Source organism: Embiotoca jacksoni, unplaced genomic scaffold, assembly GCF_022577435.1.
Source record: "Embiotoca jacksoni isolate LCO1_2020_lvr unplaced genomic scaffold, fEmbJac1.0.p SCAF_13, whole genome shotgun sequence".
Taxonomy (NCBI): Eukaryota; Metazoa; Chordata; class Actinopteri; family Embiotocidae; genus Embiotoca; species Embiotoca jacksoni.
In genome coordinates, this window is record NW_027185263.1 from 8,788,417 (window position 1) to 8,804,997 (window position 16,581).

The following is a 16,581-nucleotide window of genomic DNA, read 5'->3' on the forward strand; positions in this document are numbered from 1 at the left end:
GTTATTGATGTGCCCTGTGAGGCAGGGGTTACTATGTAATGAGCGCTTTGCACATGTAATATAATATCACCTTCTATGCATTATTACACCAAAGTTTCCCTCATCAATATCACGGCCACAAAAACAACTTTTCATGTCAATCATATGCACATAACTTCTCATGTACTAGATTTTACCAAAACTAAATTAAATCACAAAAACAGTCCAGTTTAATTCATTTTGAAGGTCATCTGGCTCATTTATCTAAATTCCATTCAATGCCAGTATCTCTGTTTTCCTGAATAATGCTGAGAAGACAGAATGAAACTTACTGTTTAAGATCTTTCCTCGGATGATGTAGGTCACCAGTGCTCTTTTTCTTTTAAGTTATTAAGTTTATCTCCCATCTGCTCTCTGTTTCATTGGATTCTGTCGGCCTATAAGAGCGCTTGTTCTTAAAGGAGCCCGTCGGTTCTTTCCTCTTGCCTGTCTTTTGTCTTCAACTCCACCGCTGTGTCTCTGCTTCTTTCCTTTCATTGTTCCTGCTCCATCTTCAATCACACCATCAGGAACCTTGGCTTTTCTGGTCAATTTTAACTCCGTGTTTCAGTAGCAACTGCTTTCATCTTCTACAACTCTCCACACTGCCCTTTCCTCTCACCACTCCCTTTCCTCTCCTCGCCCCTACCACTTATCTGGATGGCTGCTCGTCAGCATGTATAGTATTACCGTTGGCTCCGGCCTTGTCTACCATTAGAGGCCCGGGAGAGCAAACCCTAGCCCAGAAATCGATCCTGTGGATGGGGGATGTAACAGGAGATAGTCCCACGTGTCCTTCACAGCCTTAAGAGCCAGTGGAACTAATGGAGCTCTGATAGTTTGAGGCTTTCAGCAACACTCTTATCCCGCACTGAAGTCTCCACTCTAATATGCACAAACACATACAACACTCACATATGCTAAGATGGGTGCATTTTCATTAACACTTAGAGAGTGTTTAAGAGGCATTTTTTTCCTTCCATATTTTGAGCAGTTTTGCAGCAAGTTACACGTTTTAACCTGCTGTTGGGAAATGATGACAGTGCTCTGCTTTTTTCCTCTAGAAAAGCTATTTTAATCACATTTTTCCTGCTTTTTACATGTTAATCTTCTGATTACCCACAACAAACTGCTCAGCTATTTCAACCAGGGTTGGATAAAGTAATAGTATTTACTGTGAAGCAATATATATTCTCAAATAGCTCGACTAATCATATACAATGTACATTTTTGTGCATTTATTTACCAGATTTTAATAAAAGTCACTGTCTAATTACTGAGATTCATAAAAATAAAAATAAAACAGTTTTTTATCTACATAACTGGCTTTCAGTTTAATTTCCAGGAAAATACTCTGTTTAAGATGATCTATACAGTTATAAGTTTAATCAATATCAACCTATTCTACTCCCAACCATGGTTCAACATCTTAATGTATCTTCTACACTCAGGAGTGGCAAAACTCCATCCAGAAGAATGCTGGACTGGCCTTCATTGAGCTCATCAACGAAGGAAGGTAATCCATCACACTGACTGATCATCGGCCCACAGATGTCCCTGTGATTCATACATTAACTCTAATACTGTTATCAGTGCTTAACAACCAATGGCTTTGATAGAGCCCTAATGAGAACCTTGCCATGATAAGTGCACAGTGCCATGTGTGTTCAGCAGGAAGTCGAGTCATTAAACTGCAGTTAACTTTACAGCTGATTTGGTCTGTTCTACTTTCACTGCCTGTAATTTTGCCTTTTTTTGGTTTTTAATCCAAGCTTAATTGGATCATCAGTACAAAATAACCCGACAAAACCAAAATGACGAATATACATTAAAAAGGAAAATGATTTATATGATGTTTACACAAGCATACATAAGCTTTAGCTGAAACCATGGACGAGTCTTTTTATAGTCCATCCTGTTGAGATTTAGATTTTTTTTTTTCCCTAAGTGGAAGTGTCGCTTCTCTGATTTACACCTTTGTTCTCACTCCTTTACCAGACTCCTGTGCCACGCCATGAAGGACCATATTGTGCGCGTTGCAAACGAAGCAGAGTTCATCCTGAACAGACAGAGGGCTGAGGATGTACACAAGCATGCAGAATTTGAGGTACACAAGCAGAGCACCACTTCTGTTTGTCATGATACTGTATGTAAGGCTACAGGGGGAAAAAAAACATGTGAAGTGGCCAATATGTAATGCTCATTGTTTTTACTGAGTGTCACCAACAAATACCTGGATATTTAAAAATAAATGAGTACCTTCAAATAGTAGTATTAATTAGTATTATAGGTTGTTTATCAATACATGTTTTAGGAGGACACAAATGAACTGTTCAATGTGTTTGCTCTGTGAAATTTCGAGCCAATATATTATTTTATCATCTGATTTTTGTCACTTTATTATTGTTTGAAAATGAAATGAATCCTTAAAAACTACAAATTTGGACCCTAGAGTTGTGAAAGTAATATTTGGGGCTAATACTCTTGGAGTTGTTGTAATAACAATGAATTGGCCATTATTTATTTTTCAACATAAATGCATAACATAAGCTAACATGTGACAAGAATTCCTTAAATTTAGATTAAATGACACTTGTCAGTGCTCCACAGTGGACAAACTTTAAAAGTGACACAGTTTCTAAATTACCATTAACAAATAATTGGCATTTTTACACTAACATTTATTGTTACATATTTGTCAATATATGAAATACCGATATGCAGTATTTCTCATAAGTTGATATCAGATAGCTGATATATTGGCTTTGCCGATTTATTGTCTAGTCAGCAGTTTCCACTAATGTATGACTGCATAATTAGATGAGACTCTTCAATACCATTTATACAGTGTACTTCTATATTTGAGCTTCCTCATCTGAAAACCTAAAAAATATTTACAAGTTTCTTCATCTGAAGGCTTTATTGGTTTTACCTCAAACTGAACAAATTGACTTTCTGTAAAACTGCAGATGTTTCCTTGTTACCACAGTCTCTTCATCTCTGACAGTTATGTTGTTGGGTTTCTTACTTTCCCTCTTTTCCTCCCATTCTCCTGCAGTCCAACTGTGCCCAGTATGCTGCGGACCGGAGGGAGGAGGAGAAAATGTGTGACCACCTCATCAGCGCTGCTAAGCACAGAGATCATGTGACTGCTAACCAGCTGAAACAGAAGATCCTCAACATCCTGACCAATAAGCACGGAGCGTGGGGGACAATGTCACAGAGGTGAGCGGGCGATGCGGGGAACTGTATGTGAAGTTATTCTCTCGCACGGCACGCTTTCAAGTTGCTATTACTGCTCACAGGATGTCATTTGACATGACGTGTGGTTTGTGTAGTGATTTATCAGATTATAGGAATAAATAAATAAAGCAACAAAAATGTAAAGTGAGATTCATAACAATGATTTTTTTTTTTTAACCGTACATACAGCACACACAGAGTTCACTCCTAATATCGTAGCTGCCTGGTAGCTGTGTGAGACCGATCTCCTTATTTAGCACAACTCGCATTGAAACGGTGATTGCTTGTTATCCAGATCTGCCTCCAGGCCGGCAGCTACTTTAAGGACATGTAAAGTAAACTTCAGGACATGCAGCATCTGAAGCCTGTCTTCCTCATGTCACTATTGATGAAGTAAAGTGTTTATCAGCATCCTGTTATGAAAGACACTTTATATTCGCTCAGATTTAAAAAAAAAAAAAAAAAAAAAAAAAAAAAAAAAGTTACATTTTAGCTGCAGTTCTGTGGTCCTAATGATATTTTTATGTTTTGTTCACTGTACCAAAATGCTTTTCCTCATTAAAACATTTGGTTCTCAAATCATTTTTATGTGTTTTTCCTCTCAGCTCAAAGCCTGTTTTTGGTGTTTGTAGAATTGAAAAGGCTTCTCTGGTCAAATGCTGCCCTTTATCCAAATAATGAGGAACTTTCTTACTGTAGGAAATAAATTTGAGAAGTTGCTAGCGTAAATGTCTCTCGTAACTTTATCTATAACTTCCTGTAACTCCAAATGCACACCCTTTTTTTTTTTTTTTTGCTACAAACCTCTGAAATGACTCATCTTTGCTCCTTTTATGTCGCCAGCCAATTACATGACTTCTGGCGTCTAGACTACTGGGAGGACGACCTGCGGAGGAGACGGAGATTCGTGCGAAACGCCTTTGGATCCACTCATGCCGACATGTCACTCAAAGCTCTGAATGACTACGGTCAGTCATGTGTACTATTGTAAAAAAATAATGTACTCGAACTGCACCTGCTAAAAAATACATTCAAACAGGTACAGAGGAGGACGAGGAGGAGGGGCTAAAGTCAAAAAAGACTTTCCGCAGCCAATCGGTGGTCACCCAGAACCCGGAGGCGGAGTTAATGCTGGAGGGAGACGATGATGCCGTCAGTCTGCTGCAGGAAAAAGAGATCGATAACCTTGCTGGTAAGATGCAAACACATAAGGACACACAAACAGACACTATGTTACCGGCCGACTAAACAGTAAACTGTCTATGACTCTTGTTTTTAGTACGTTTTCGTCCAAGACTTTTTACCTCCAAAGGCAAGTTGGACATTTGAAAGCTTTGCAGCTCCATTAACCATCCGGCTGATTTATCTGACTCAAGAAGATTCAAGTTATAATTTACTAAAAACTGGTGCAAATCAGACCAAAAACCTAATTTAATCCAGTGGTTTCCCTTTACATCCGATGGGTCGCTTACAATAGAAGGCAAAGTAGAAGAAATAAAGGATGAGTCTTAACTAACATGAAATGACTGTAACGTTCTCTTTAATATTCTGTTGTATGTGATTCTTAATACTGCTGTGTGTCACGAGCCTGTCAGTGCTATGAATATCTCATGTAGTAATACCCGAGTAATACATTCATCCCCCCCAGGCCCTGTGGTTCTGAGTACTCCAGCTCAGTTGGTAGCTCCAGTGGTGGTGGCTCGAGGCACTCTGTCCATCACTACTACTGAGATCTACTTTGAGGTAGATGAGGAGGATCCTACATTCAAGAGGACGGACGCAAAAGTAAGAGCAAGTGATCTTTCTTTATTATTGATCAAAGAGAAAGCGGGAAAAAGACACATTCTCTGCAAGAAGTGCTGCGATAATGATGCTTGACAATTGTACACATTTGTACTCACTGCTCTTCACTTATTAGTCTTTCTTTATGTGAAAATGTTATTCTCTTCCTCAATAGGTACTGGCCTACTCAGAGGGTTTGCACGGCAAATGGATGTTCAGTGAGATCCGAGCCGTGTTCTCCAGACGCTATCTGCTGCAGAACACCGGACTAGAAGTCTTCATGGCCAACAGAAGTGAGTCTGCAGAGTTCTCCTTACTGGAATTAATATACTGCCTACTGATTGCAGTTAAGTATATTTGTAGTTGTAGTTGTAGTATGCAGTATAATCCCACTGCAGTGGTGGATTTGATGAGCACTACCACTGCTTTTACTGTTTTTGTAATTCCCATGTAGTTACTCATAATAATTTTACAGTATAAAATGTATACCCATTGTATTTAGATTTATTTTGAATCAATGTTTTTGACATGCTAACTATCTTGTCTCTTTCTATCTCCAGCGTCTGTGATGTTTAACTTCCCTGACCAGGCCACAGTCAAAAGGGTGGTCTACAGTCTCCCGCGGGTGGGGGTAGGAACGAGTTATGGCCTGCCACAGGCGAGGTATGTACAAAGTGTAGTCAGGTGTTCCAGCTCTGTGTTAGAATAACAGTTGCAAGGCTTAATAAAAGGGAATATATTTCAGTTTCTGTATTTGTGTGTGTGTGTGTGTGTGTGTGTGTGTGTGTGTGTGTGTGTGTGTGTGTGTGTGTACACATTTCAGACGGATTTCCTTGGCCACTCCTCGTCAGCTCTTCAAGTCATCCAACATGACGCAGCGCTGGCAGAGAAGAGAGATCTCCAACTTTGAGTACCTCATGTTCCTCAACACTATTGCAGGTAATATACGGACAGATTTGTGGTCACAACCATGTCCAATATATTATTTTCTTCTTCCCAGCCGAAACAGTCGAAACAATACTTCCTTTTTCCTTCGTTTTTCTTTGTTTTATTTTCTATTGTGTGATTTTGACATTTTGTATCTTATTTGCTGCGAAGATTTTACTAATGTGACCTCATTCGGTTGCATTGACAGTTCCTATTGTGCTGTGTTGTTCAAAAATAACTGCACTGCCAGAAAGTGCAGACTTGTCTTGTTTGTATTTCTCTACACAGCCAATCTATAAAGACGCTTTATTGAAAAGACCACATACAGAAAATGGAAGATTTTGAATTTAGATAAATCCATATCAGATATATTCCTGCTTCATCTGCAGTTTGCTTAATAATGCCCAAAGGAGATATGAAATTGTATTTTTTTTTTATTACACTTGTGTGACCTGTAAATACAAGGAAAAACACATGAATAAAGAAAGACTATGGCCACAAAAGGCTGTGGACCATATACAATGTGATATCGACAATATATTAGCCTTTATATGATAGAAAGTTGCCATAGGTGTAGAAAAACAAAAATAAATAAATCCTTATGTTACAATGTACTATATATTAACTTGCAATATGTATGAAAAGGAAATGCAGCGTGAGTTTCAATTACACAAAGAAATGAGTGACTGACCTTCACATATGCTGGCACTTAACAGTTGTCAACAGTTTGTGGCTTTTACGCCTCTTTCTGCTGGATTGTCTTTTTTACACTAATACACGTCCTTGGTTGGCGTAACTGTAATACCAGTTTGGTGCTTAATCTTGGCTAAAGTGTATTTTATTCTCACTTATTCAATATTTCAGCATGAGCCTGACTTAATAGACGTGTAAGTTTGGAAAGATTAGAGGGAAAAGTTCTGTATATTACTGTTACACTTTGGATAACCACATTATAAAGTGTATTAATCCTATAATGTGAAACTGTTGCCCCTGCAGGGAGGACCTACAACGATCTGAACCAGTACCCTATCTTCCCCTGGGTGTTGACCAACTACGATTCAGAGGAGCTCGATCTCACTCTGCCTGGAAACTTCAGAGACCTTTCCAAGGTTAGAAAACACTTAAAGATGCTGAGAACCCATATAAATAATAAAATATACATCATCACTGTTTTCCCTGTATTCCCTCCCCTGCAATGTATGATGCTTTCTGGAAGTAAAAGAAGAAAACTTCATGCACAGTTTCTCTTTCTATCGTATTTCTTCTAGCCAATCGGCGCGCTGAATCCCAAGCGAGCAGCATTTTATGCAGAACACTACGAGACATGGGACGACGACAGCACACCTTCCCACCACTATACAACATTATATTCCACTGCTCACTCAACACTGATGTGGATGCTCAGAATAGTGAGTGCCTACTTAATGCCCTTACAAACTGTAACACTCAGCAGCTTTTTGAACAAATGCAAGAACCTCAAGACTTCTTTTGAAACTTTTTTTTTGTTTACCTGCAGGAGCCCTTTACCACTTTTTTCCTCAACGCCAACGAAAGTAAGTTTGACCACCCAGAGAGAGCCTTCTCTGGTATCGGACGCTCGTGGAGGAACTGCCAGAGGGACACGGCTGATGTCAAGGTAACTGCTCCTGATGGGCTGAATGAACAGCGTACTGAGAGGACAAGTTAGCAATATTGGAAAACAATAAATTCAACCTGCAATTGGTTAGTATTGAGACGTGTGACCGAAAAACACAATATCAAAAACACCGAAAGCATCGTCTTTCAGCTTTTGCTGTAAGAAATATTGGGAGGTTTGAGAACAAAATGTTGCTAGTTATTTTAGTTTTAATTTAAAGCTCTTATATGAGGAGTGACAAAAACTAATCCTGAAGACATCCAAACATGGTCCAAAGACTGCGATTTCCCTGGTTGACTGCACTTCGTGTATAACGTGTGACGAAAAAAAGTGAATGTCCAGGTTGTACTTTGCTTATAAATTCAAAACGGTTCAGAACCAATTTTCTGAAGTACTTGAAGTAATTTTTTGAGTGGAATTTATAGCTGAAATTCTGGTACGTTCTGGGGTACGATTAAAATATTGGTGAAAACAGCTTGTGTCTCTGTCCAGACTTCTAATTACAGTTGACATGTCACAGATTTTGTAAAGTTGTCAGTCTTGACTTTAGTGATCTAATGATTTTGTTTCCTTTCTGTCGATTAGGAGTTGACCCCGGAGTTCTACTACCTGCCAGAGATGTTTGTCAACAGTAATGAGTATGAACTGGGAGTGCGTGAGGATGGAGTTCCTGTGTGTGATGTGGAGCTTCCTGCCTGGGCCAAGAAACCTGAAGACTTTGTCCGCATTAACCGCATGGTGAGAGACACCGACAGTCACTTCTAAAATATTATAAAAATGTGTCTCGCCTTGAAATCCACCGGACAGAAACTGAGAATACACCTGCCGTTTTTCTTCCTCTCCTTGCTCCTCTTCCTCTGTCAAGGCGTTGGAGAGTGAGTTTGTGTCGTGCCAGCTTCACCAGTGGATTGATCTAATATTTGGCTACAAGCAGCGAGGGCCCGAAGCAGTCCGAGCTCTCAACGTGTTCAACTTCTTGTCTTATGAGGGAGCAGTCAATCTCGACATTTTGGATGCTGTGCAGCGTGAGGTTGGTTTCTATGACAACACATCATCCTTTATGGATTTACAAATTATTACAGCGCAGAAATCTCCCCCTCGTGAGTTTTTAGTGCCACAATAGTGAGTACATAAAGTACATATAGCATGTTGTTCAGGAGCATTTTTACATACATATTTAGGGAAGCAAAGAAAAGCAATTTTAAAAGGGAAAAATAAGGGGGCATAATGTGGCTTTCCTAAACTTGCTTTTTATTTTTCTCAAATGTGTGCAACCCTCCTCTTCTTCTCTTCTGTTGACCCCATCTTTGTCTCTGCAACTCCAGGTGATTGAGACCCAGATTCAGGTCAGTGGTCAGGTCCCCTCCCAGCTGCTGATAGAGCCACACCCACCTCGCTCCTCCGCCATGCACCTGGTGAGAATACATCGACAGCCTTAGCAAATCGTGAATTGGTGTTGAGTTTCTCTGTGTATGCTTACAAAAACACTCCCGAAGAAAGCTGCAGTCACATACTGGATTTCAACTGCAGACCTTATTAAATACAAAACAAGTCGTTATTAGGAGAACGGTCCGTTTTTTCAGACGATTTATTCTTCGTATAGAAGTTAAGTTTTAAAGACATTTTGTGTGGCACATTCGTGGTTAACTTCTACGTTGTTTGCATTTTCTTTTCATCATTTTAAAGCGCGATGCGCCAGTAATTGTTAGTCCACTGTTATAAATGGCTTCCATTGCTAAGGTGTATGGATATGTGAGATTTCATTACATACAAATGTATGTAATGATTCGTGGTTTTTTTTTTAGCCTCTCTGTCCTCCCTGCTACCCTCAGCAGCATGAGGCCTCAGTGTCTCTACATCAGAGCCATCCATGTCCACCCAAACCCGTCAGTCCCAAACCCCCGACCAACCAGCGCCTCCACCTCCTCTCCTAGGCCTTGAGCCACCCTAAGTGTGTGCACCTGCTCTGACCCTGTGCTCCCACTAATACACCTTTGTATATCCCTCCCTCTGTCCCATCCGTTCTGTCTCCCTCTCTTCCTCCGTCTCCATCCTCCCCCTCCTTCCCTCCTTCCCCCCTCGCTCTGCCCTCCTTCTCCTCTTCCTCTCCGTCCTTCTCTCTTTTCTCTGTCTGTCTCACCAGTGTTTCCTTCCTCAGAGCCCTCTGATGTTTAAGGATCAGATGCAGCAGGATGTCATCATGGTGCTCAAGTTTCCTTCCAACTCGCCCGTCACACACGTGGCAGCCAACACGCTCCCCCACCTCAGCATACCAGCAGCCGTCACCGTCACATGTAGCCGGCTGTTTGCCGTAAACCGCTGGCACAACACAGTCGGTGAGCACGTGTGTTGAGGGCGATTGGTGTCTTTTATTTCAAAAAATTCTGATATTTTATAAACTTCATGATTAAACATTTTATTTAAAAAAAAATGTCGGTAAAAAAGTATCAGTTGCCACTCAGTTATGACTTATTTAGGTCTGCTATGCTTGTAAACTGTATTAGGTCATTTCGGTGGTTATTGATGTTGTTGTATTATATTGTAAAAAAAAAAAATGTGTCCACACTCTGGATGTTGACAAAGAAATATTTGTTAATTATAGCCGAAAGTAGCCTCATTATGGACCTCATTAGCACAACAGGCTAGGTGTAATAAATCCTGGTAATGTGATTACGGAGGGTCATGGGGCAGCTCAAATGACTTCCACTATTGATTGCCACATAAGGCTCTTAATTTGTAACATAAGCTCGCATCAGAAATTCCATCAGAGACGTGATTTTATGAGAAGCTGTAGTTTAGGATTTATTGTTCACCATTTTATAACATCTGTGTATGACTACGTGTAATATTTGACCTATAAAACCCTTCAGGCCTCCGTGGAGCCCCGGGATACTCCCTAGAACAAGCTCATCATCTACCCATCGAGATGGACCCTCTCATAGGTCAGTGCACAGACATATCCACAGCAGATGTTATTGGTTTTACATTTTAGTAGCTTGAGATAATATTGGAAAACTTCTACCCAAATTTTCTTTTTTTTTATACGTGCAGCCATAGAATTATTGTAAAATTCAGCATCACTAGCAGGCACTGCTAATAATGTAGGGATAGAATAAGGCTAGCATTTTCTGTAAACAGATAATGAGGGCAGTGAGGTCACTGGAGGGGCTGAAGTCAATAAATCACATGATACTTGAGGGATTTATGTAGATATATAGCAAAAACACAGGCTGCAAAATCTGGTGGGCTGACTGCAGTGTTGTGCACACTTAAAACAGTGACCTGAGTGAAGAATTATCAGGAAAAGCTCAAGTTCATGTCACTTGTTAACCTAATTGCTATGCCTTCATTAACCTATTCACATCTCTACGCTCCCTTGTAGCAAACAACTCGGGCGTGAACAAGCGTCAGATCACTGACCTGGTGGACCAGAGCATCCAAATCAACACGCACTGTTTTGTGGTGACTGCTGATAACCGCTACATCCTGGTCTGCGGCTTCTGGGACAAGAGCTTCCGTGTTTACTCCACTGAAACTGGTGGGATTTGTATGATTTATAAGACATGTTGCGCAATAAGCACAGTTAAAAAAATGTACTAGTGAAGCTACAATTTATGATTCTGTCCTGTTTTGCATGTTTATATAAATTTTGTCTAAATATATGATTCAGAAGAGATTTTGAAAGCTCGTTTTCACAGATGCAAAATTGCCCTGTGATTAAATCTGGTGACTTGGTAACTGACCCGATTGTTTAACCCCAAATCATGAAGTATTTTTATCCATGGAAGTTAAGCACCCATGGCCTTCAAAAGTATGAGTAGAGGACACACACTGACTCACATGTCTGCCTGCTTCCTCTCCACAGGAAAGCTGACCCAGATCGTTTTTGGCCACTGGGATGTGGTGACATGTTTGGCAAGGTCAGAGTCCTACATCGGCGGAGACTGCTATATCGTGTCAGGGTCCAGAGATGCCACTCTTCTTCTGTGGTACTGGAGTGGGCGACACCACATTATAGGGGACAACCCAAACAACAGTGAGTGGTGAAATGATGGAAACGGCATGCATGCCCAGTTCATTGAACAGGTCTGCAGGGATGGAAAACTGAATGGTGATGTGTCTCTGACTGTGTTTTTCTCAGGTGACTACCCTGCTCCCAGGGCAGTATTGACAGGACACGACCACGAGGTGGTGTGTGTGTCTGTCTGTGCAGAGCTGGGACTGGTTATCAGTGGAGCCAAAGGTTTGTGTGTCTTCATACTGTTTGTCATGTTTGTACCTAAAACTGAAATTTGTTAGATTATTTGCAAAGTGGATGATGAATTTGAGTAAAAAAATAAATAAATAAACTTAATGAAATATTAAAAACCCGTACTCACATTAATCATTGTAGTGCTCGTAGAATAGCCTGGCGGTAAATCGAATTAATTTCACTCATTACCGTTGCCATTACCGAAGCTGTGTGTTTAACAAAATAGTTTCTATACCATTTTACTTTGGTTTTGTCCCTCAGAGGGGCCGTGCCTGGTCCACACCATCACAGGGGACCTGCTGCGGGCCCTGGAGGGTCCAGAGCTGTGCCAGCGGCCGCGCCTCATCTCGGTGTCCAGTGAGGGACACTGCATCATCTACTACGAGAGAGGTCGCTTCTGTAACTTCAGCATAAATGGAAAACTGCTGGCACAAATGGAGGTCAATGATTCCACGCGGGTAAGGCTGTTAATACTGTTGATGTAAACATACTGTAATTTGGTGTATTTTTATGCGCAAACATCCTCCTTATTAATAATTAAATATAATCTGTAGCTTGTGAGCTTCTTTTAACCTCTCTTTTCTTCGTTTTCTCTCTTCAGGCCATCTTGTTGAGCAGCGATGGACAGAACCTGGTGACGGGCGGTGATAATGGAGTTGTAGAAGTGTGGCAGGCGTGCGACTTCAAACAGCTTTATATCTATCCAGGCTGTGATGCCGGCATCCGTGCGATGGACCTTTCACATGACCAGAGGTAAAAGACCGGATGCCTCCAACTGTCAGGAGCTGGATCTCTTCTGACAGCAGAGAATATTAAATTATCAGTCGAGGGGAAGTTAGATGAGTCAGATGAGGTTTGGCTAAAATAATAAATAGGCAGAGGGAAATAAATATAATGAGTGAACTGAGATTTTTTTTTTTTTTGATGCCATTAAAAAAGTATTTTTATAAAGTAGGTGTAGTTTACAGATTCAATTTTTTTCTGTGTTCTCTGCCCTCAGGACTTTGATCACTGGCATGGCGTCCGGCAGCATTGTGGCTTTCAACATAGACTTCAACCGCTGGCACTACGAGCACCAAAACAGGTACTGAGGTGGACAGTGTGAGAAAGAGGAGGATGAGAGAGGAGAGATGAACAAGAGGGAGAAGAAGTGATGCATTCTGCTGCGTATCTGCAACACGGGGAAACTACAGGTACCGAGACAAAGGAAAAAACAAGTACCGGACCTTAGGCTCTGTTCCCTCGTGATGTTTACTTGATTTTGAGGATGCGACAGCGCTGGTGGAAACAAAGCTTCCTCTGTGCACATGTGTATGTACACACACGTGTGTAACCACAGACACATCATACCCAGAAGATACACACCAAAACCTGCTAATATAATAGAAAGACTGCAGAGTGGGGAAAAAGAGCAAGTCAAGCAGACCTTTTAGAGGTCGATCATACCCGTACCCCTCACAGGACTGCTGTTCCTGGTACGTCTAATTCTTCACAAACAGAGATCCTAACTTTGGTTTTTCCTTTTTTTTTTTTTTCTTTTTTTTTTTACTTCTTCTAGAATTTTGTTCCGTTCCTTTCATTTTTCAGTACAGAATTTATTTGGGTGAACTATTAATTAAGACTCCTTCAACGTGTCTAAACTGATTAGAAATGGTCAGAAATGAACCAGCCCCACCCGCGATTCAAACATCGGTGCCATTGGCTTGATCTTAAATTCATCCTTGACAAATTGCCTGGGGTAATAATTTTATTTTAATTGTTTAATTATATCTGGTTTCATTTTATTTTAGGATGTTCATTTTATTATTTTTAATTGTACCCACAGCAGGGTTAAATCTAATTTTTATGTAAATAAGGCTCTGCTTCCTTCAGAGCCTACACTTGTTCTTTCACTACACAAACTGCGCTTATCACCTTTAATTTATTAATGACTTGCTGTATGTAAAATACTGTGTAATAATTATTATAATGTTGACAAGACTGATGGTAATAATGGTGGTGTCGAGGATGGAGATTGTTTTGCCGGAGTAGGTAACGATAACGAGATTTTGCCAGTGCCACCAAGGATGACAACCACAAGACTGACATTGATTTCCTTTGTATATTTGGTGATTGTTTTGTCAAATATGTACATATAGTCTTGGTTCAGGCTTTGTGGAAGACTTAATCAGCTGAATAAGACTGAGAGCGCAAAGGAAACCTTCACTTACCCACATTTGTTGATTATTTAAAAAAGAAAATCAAATCAATGTAAAAGTTTGTTTTGTATTTGCACTTTGCACCAATCACATATCATTATTTATTAGCTTGGTTCTTTCTGGTCGGCTGCCATTCTGTTTAGGTCCATTTTCCTACGGGATTATTTGTGCATTGATGTTTGTATTTAAAGCGTTGAGCTCATGTGTGATTATAAGTTTTACAACCTCACAGTTGTAAGCAATATCATGATTCTGTAGCTGATAGAGGTGGGAAGGAGGCAGGAGAGGATGAAATGTGAGATGTACTGTATGTGTGAAGCCATCTTGATCAAATGCGCACATGCACATACTCTATCGACAGGTTCAATTTACGTATCCAAAAAAAGGTTAAATATTTTTGGATCTATGAAACCCTAAAAACTATTGTATTCATGTTTTATTGCAAAGATGTAAAATATGACATGTGTGAGTTGGAAAAAAAAATCATGATAAGAAAAATAAAATATGCAAAGAATTTGATGACTTGACTTTTCATTGGTCACATATTCTGTTTCACTAAAAGTACTTTTTTTTTGTTGCTTCATGACAGCGAGACATCAAGGAGGCTTTCCTGAAGCATTTATTGGACTCAAAACTGAAAGGACTCATCCTTCTGCAAATGTGTGAAGAGAATGCTGAGTGGAAATGTTGCACTGTAAACAAACTTGACTTTGTTGCTGAACTACCTGCTATGATGCTCATTTGAGATGGAAGTCATATTCTGCAGCACTTACTAAGACGCCTCTTAAAGGTTCAGTGTGCAGGATTTGGGAGGATCTCATGTCAAAAATTGAATATGAAATTGATCATTTTGTTTTCTTTAGTGTAAACCGCTTAAAACTAAGAAATGTTGTGTTTTTGTTTCCTTAGCATGAGCCTTTTATACCTACTTGGGGAGCAGGTCCTCTTCTACAGAGCTTGCTGTGTTACACCGCCATCTTTCTTCAGTAGCCCAGCAGAGACAAATGAAACACTGGATCTAGAGAGGGCCTTTTGTGTTTTTTTGTGAGTTCCGTGGCCATTGTAGAATCTTGTACACACTTAGAAGAGGGGGATGGCAATCCGCAACCTCACCACGAGATGCCACTAAATCCTTCCCACTGCTCCTTAAAGACATACAGAGACTTACAGCTTTGTCCTTTTCTATGGATGTAAGTCAAAGTCACGTGTGGAATTTCTTAAAGGAACACAGTACAGATTTGTGCTTGCAATGTGCTGAAATTCCCACTGCCAGAATCATAAAAGAAAGTCACCCCAGTTCAAATTGAGTAATGTCTTAGTGGTTTAAGGATTACAACTGAAAATGAGAGCTCTAATTTAGCTGACAAAAGGATATAATTTGGAGCATTCAATTTGCTATATTTCACTCAACTACCAGTAATTTTGAACTTGGCTGGCTTTACTTTAACAAATGTTGGACCATAATTGTTATTTTGAATGTGCATCTTTTGTGCTCTATTAAACCCAGAGCTGAAATAATGCTCCACTTAGCGAAAGCACTGTGAACATGTTGTTTAACTGAAGAAATGTCACCATGACCCGGCTTACACCTGTGAGATCAATCATTTATTTTAATTGTGTACTTTTTTTTTTTTTGGGGGGGGGGGGGGGGGCTAATAAAGATGGGATAATGGATAAACTTTTTAAATGCTCAAGCGTAACTAAATTAGACCCAGATATATATTTGCAATCTGCTGATTTACCACTTAATTTATGGATTATGCTGCATTGATCCACCTAAAGTTACATGCAAACAGCCATTAAAGATCTCATTTATAATCCAAATGAGAAATAATAGTGTTGCTCGGGTTAATGTGAGAAAAATTTGGATTTGTCAAGAACACCGACAGATGTGGCTCCTTTTATTGTTTGGGATCCTTATCTCTGCTCTGAGCCGTTGTGCTCTTCAGACTTTATTGAATTTCGAGAGAAAAGTGTGGCAAAAAAGTAATGAACCTTTTTCCATATAATCTGCTGTGAATGTGTGGTGTATTTCTGTTGCAGTGTCAAATATACTCCATCTCACAATATTGAACCATAGAAGATGTATTTTGAGGAAAAACAACCATGTAGCTTAAGCCAATGCAGACAAGGCTGACAGCTACACAGAGCTGTCTTGCTCCAGTCTCTATGGAGACCGGGATCAGACGCCTTATAGGTTGACAGGCTAGAGAGGGTAATCCGTTCCGCTGGTAGACCTGCCTTTCAGGACCAGAATTTAATCTTGTAGTTTACGCCACTTTTGACCTGGTCCGTCTGTGGCTGCAGTCAGAGGGCACTTGCCTGAGGGCACTTGCCTGTCAATAGTCTGCAACCTTCATTTCTTTCTCACCTGCGTATCCACAGCACCACGTCTGCCCATCTCTGTGCAACCTTTTTTTTCCCCCAGACTTTGAGAGATTATGAGCCAATTTGACATATGCACTGTTTCTAGTAACTTCTCTTTCAACACAAAAGCCTTACGGAACGCTCGAGACATTCATGTG

General features: G+C 40.2%; 1 protein-coding gene across 21 annotated transcripts in view; it reads left to right on the forward strand.

Annotated features, from left to right (window-relative positions):
- Positions 1 to 14,575, forward strand: part of nbeaa (neurobeachin a) — a 90,957-nt gene extending 76,382 nt beyond the window's left edge. For 11 of the 21 annotated variants that reach the window (XM_069146250.1, XM_069146252.1, XM_069146260.1 and 8 more), the window contains 23 exons: positions 1,470 to 1,534; positions 2,017 to 2,125; positions 3,077 to 3,243; positions 4,105 to 4,229; positions 4,301 to 4,453; positions 4,910 to 5,046; positions 5,219 to 5,336; positions 5,604 to 5,706; positions 5,867 to 5,982; positions 6,967 to 7,079; positions 7,239 to 7,379; positions 7,487 to 7,606; positions 8,192 to 8,344; positions 8,472 to 8,636; positions 8,932 to 9,021; positions 9,750 to 9,942; positions 10,477 to 10,548; positions 10,989 to 11,144; positions 11,472 to 11,642; positions 11,748 to 11,849; positions 12,120 to 12,316; positions 12,460 to 12,611; positions 12,859 to 14,575. In XM_069146250.1, coding sequence (XP_069002351.1) covers positions 1,470 to 1,534; positions 2,017 to 2,125; positions 3,077 to 3,243; positions 4,105 to 4,229; positions 4,301 to 4,453; positions 4,910 to 5,046; positions 5,219 to 5,336; positions 5,604 to 5,706; positions 5,867 to 5,982; positions 6,967 to 7,079; positions 7,239 to 7,379; positions 7,487 to 7,606; positions 8,192 to 8,344; positions 8,472 to 8,636; positions 8,932 to 9,021; positions 9,750 to 9,942; positions 10,477 to 10,548; positions 10,989 to 11,144; positions 11,472 to 11,642; positions 11,748 to 11,849; positions 12,120 to 12,316; positions 12,460 to 12,611; positions 12,859 to 12,949 — 3,009 coding nt within the window. In that variant the 3' untranslated portion in view covers positions 12,950 to 14,575. Of the gene's footprint in view, positions 1 to 1,469; positions 1,535 to 2,016; positions 2,126 to 3,076; positions 3,244 to 4,104; positions 4,230 to 4,300; positions 4,454 to 4,540; positions 4,574 to 4,909; positions 5,047 to 5,218; positions 5,337 to 5,603; positions 5,707 to 5,866; positions 5,983 to 6,966; positions 7,080 to 7,238; positions 7,380 to 7,486; positions 7,607 to 8,191; positions 8,345 to 8,471; positions 8,637 to 8,931; positions 9,022 to 9,749; positions 9,943 to 10,476; positions 10,549 to 10,988; positions 11,145 to 11,471; positions 11,643 to 11,747; positions 11,850 to 12,119; positions 12,317 to 12,459; positions 12,612 to 12,858 lie in introns of all 21 variants that reach the window. The other 10 variants (XM_069146253.1, XM_069146262.1, XM_069146263.1 and 7 more) reach the window with 4 other exon arrangements.
- Positions 14,576 to 16,581: the final 2,006 nt, after the last annotated feature.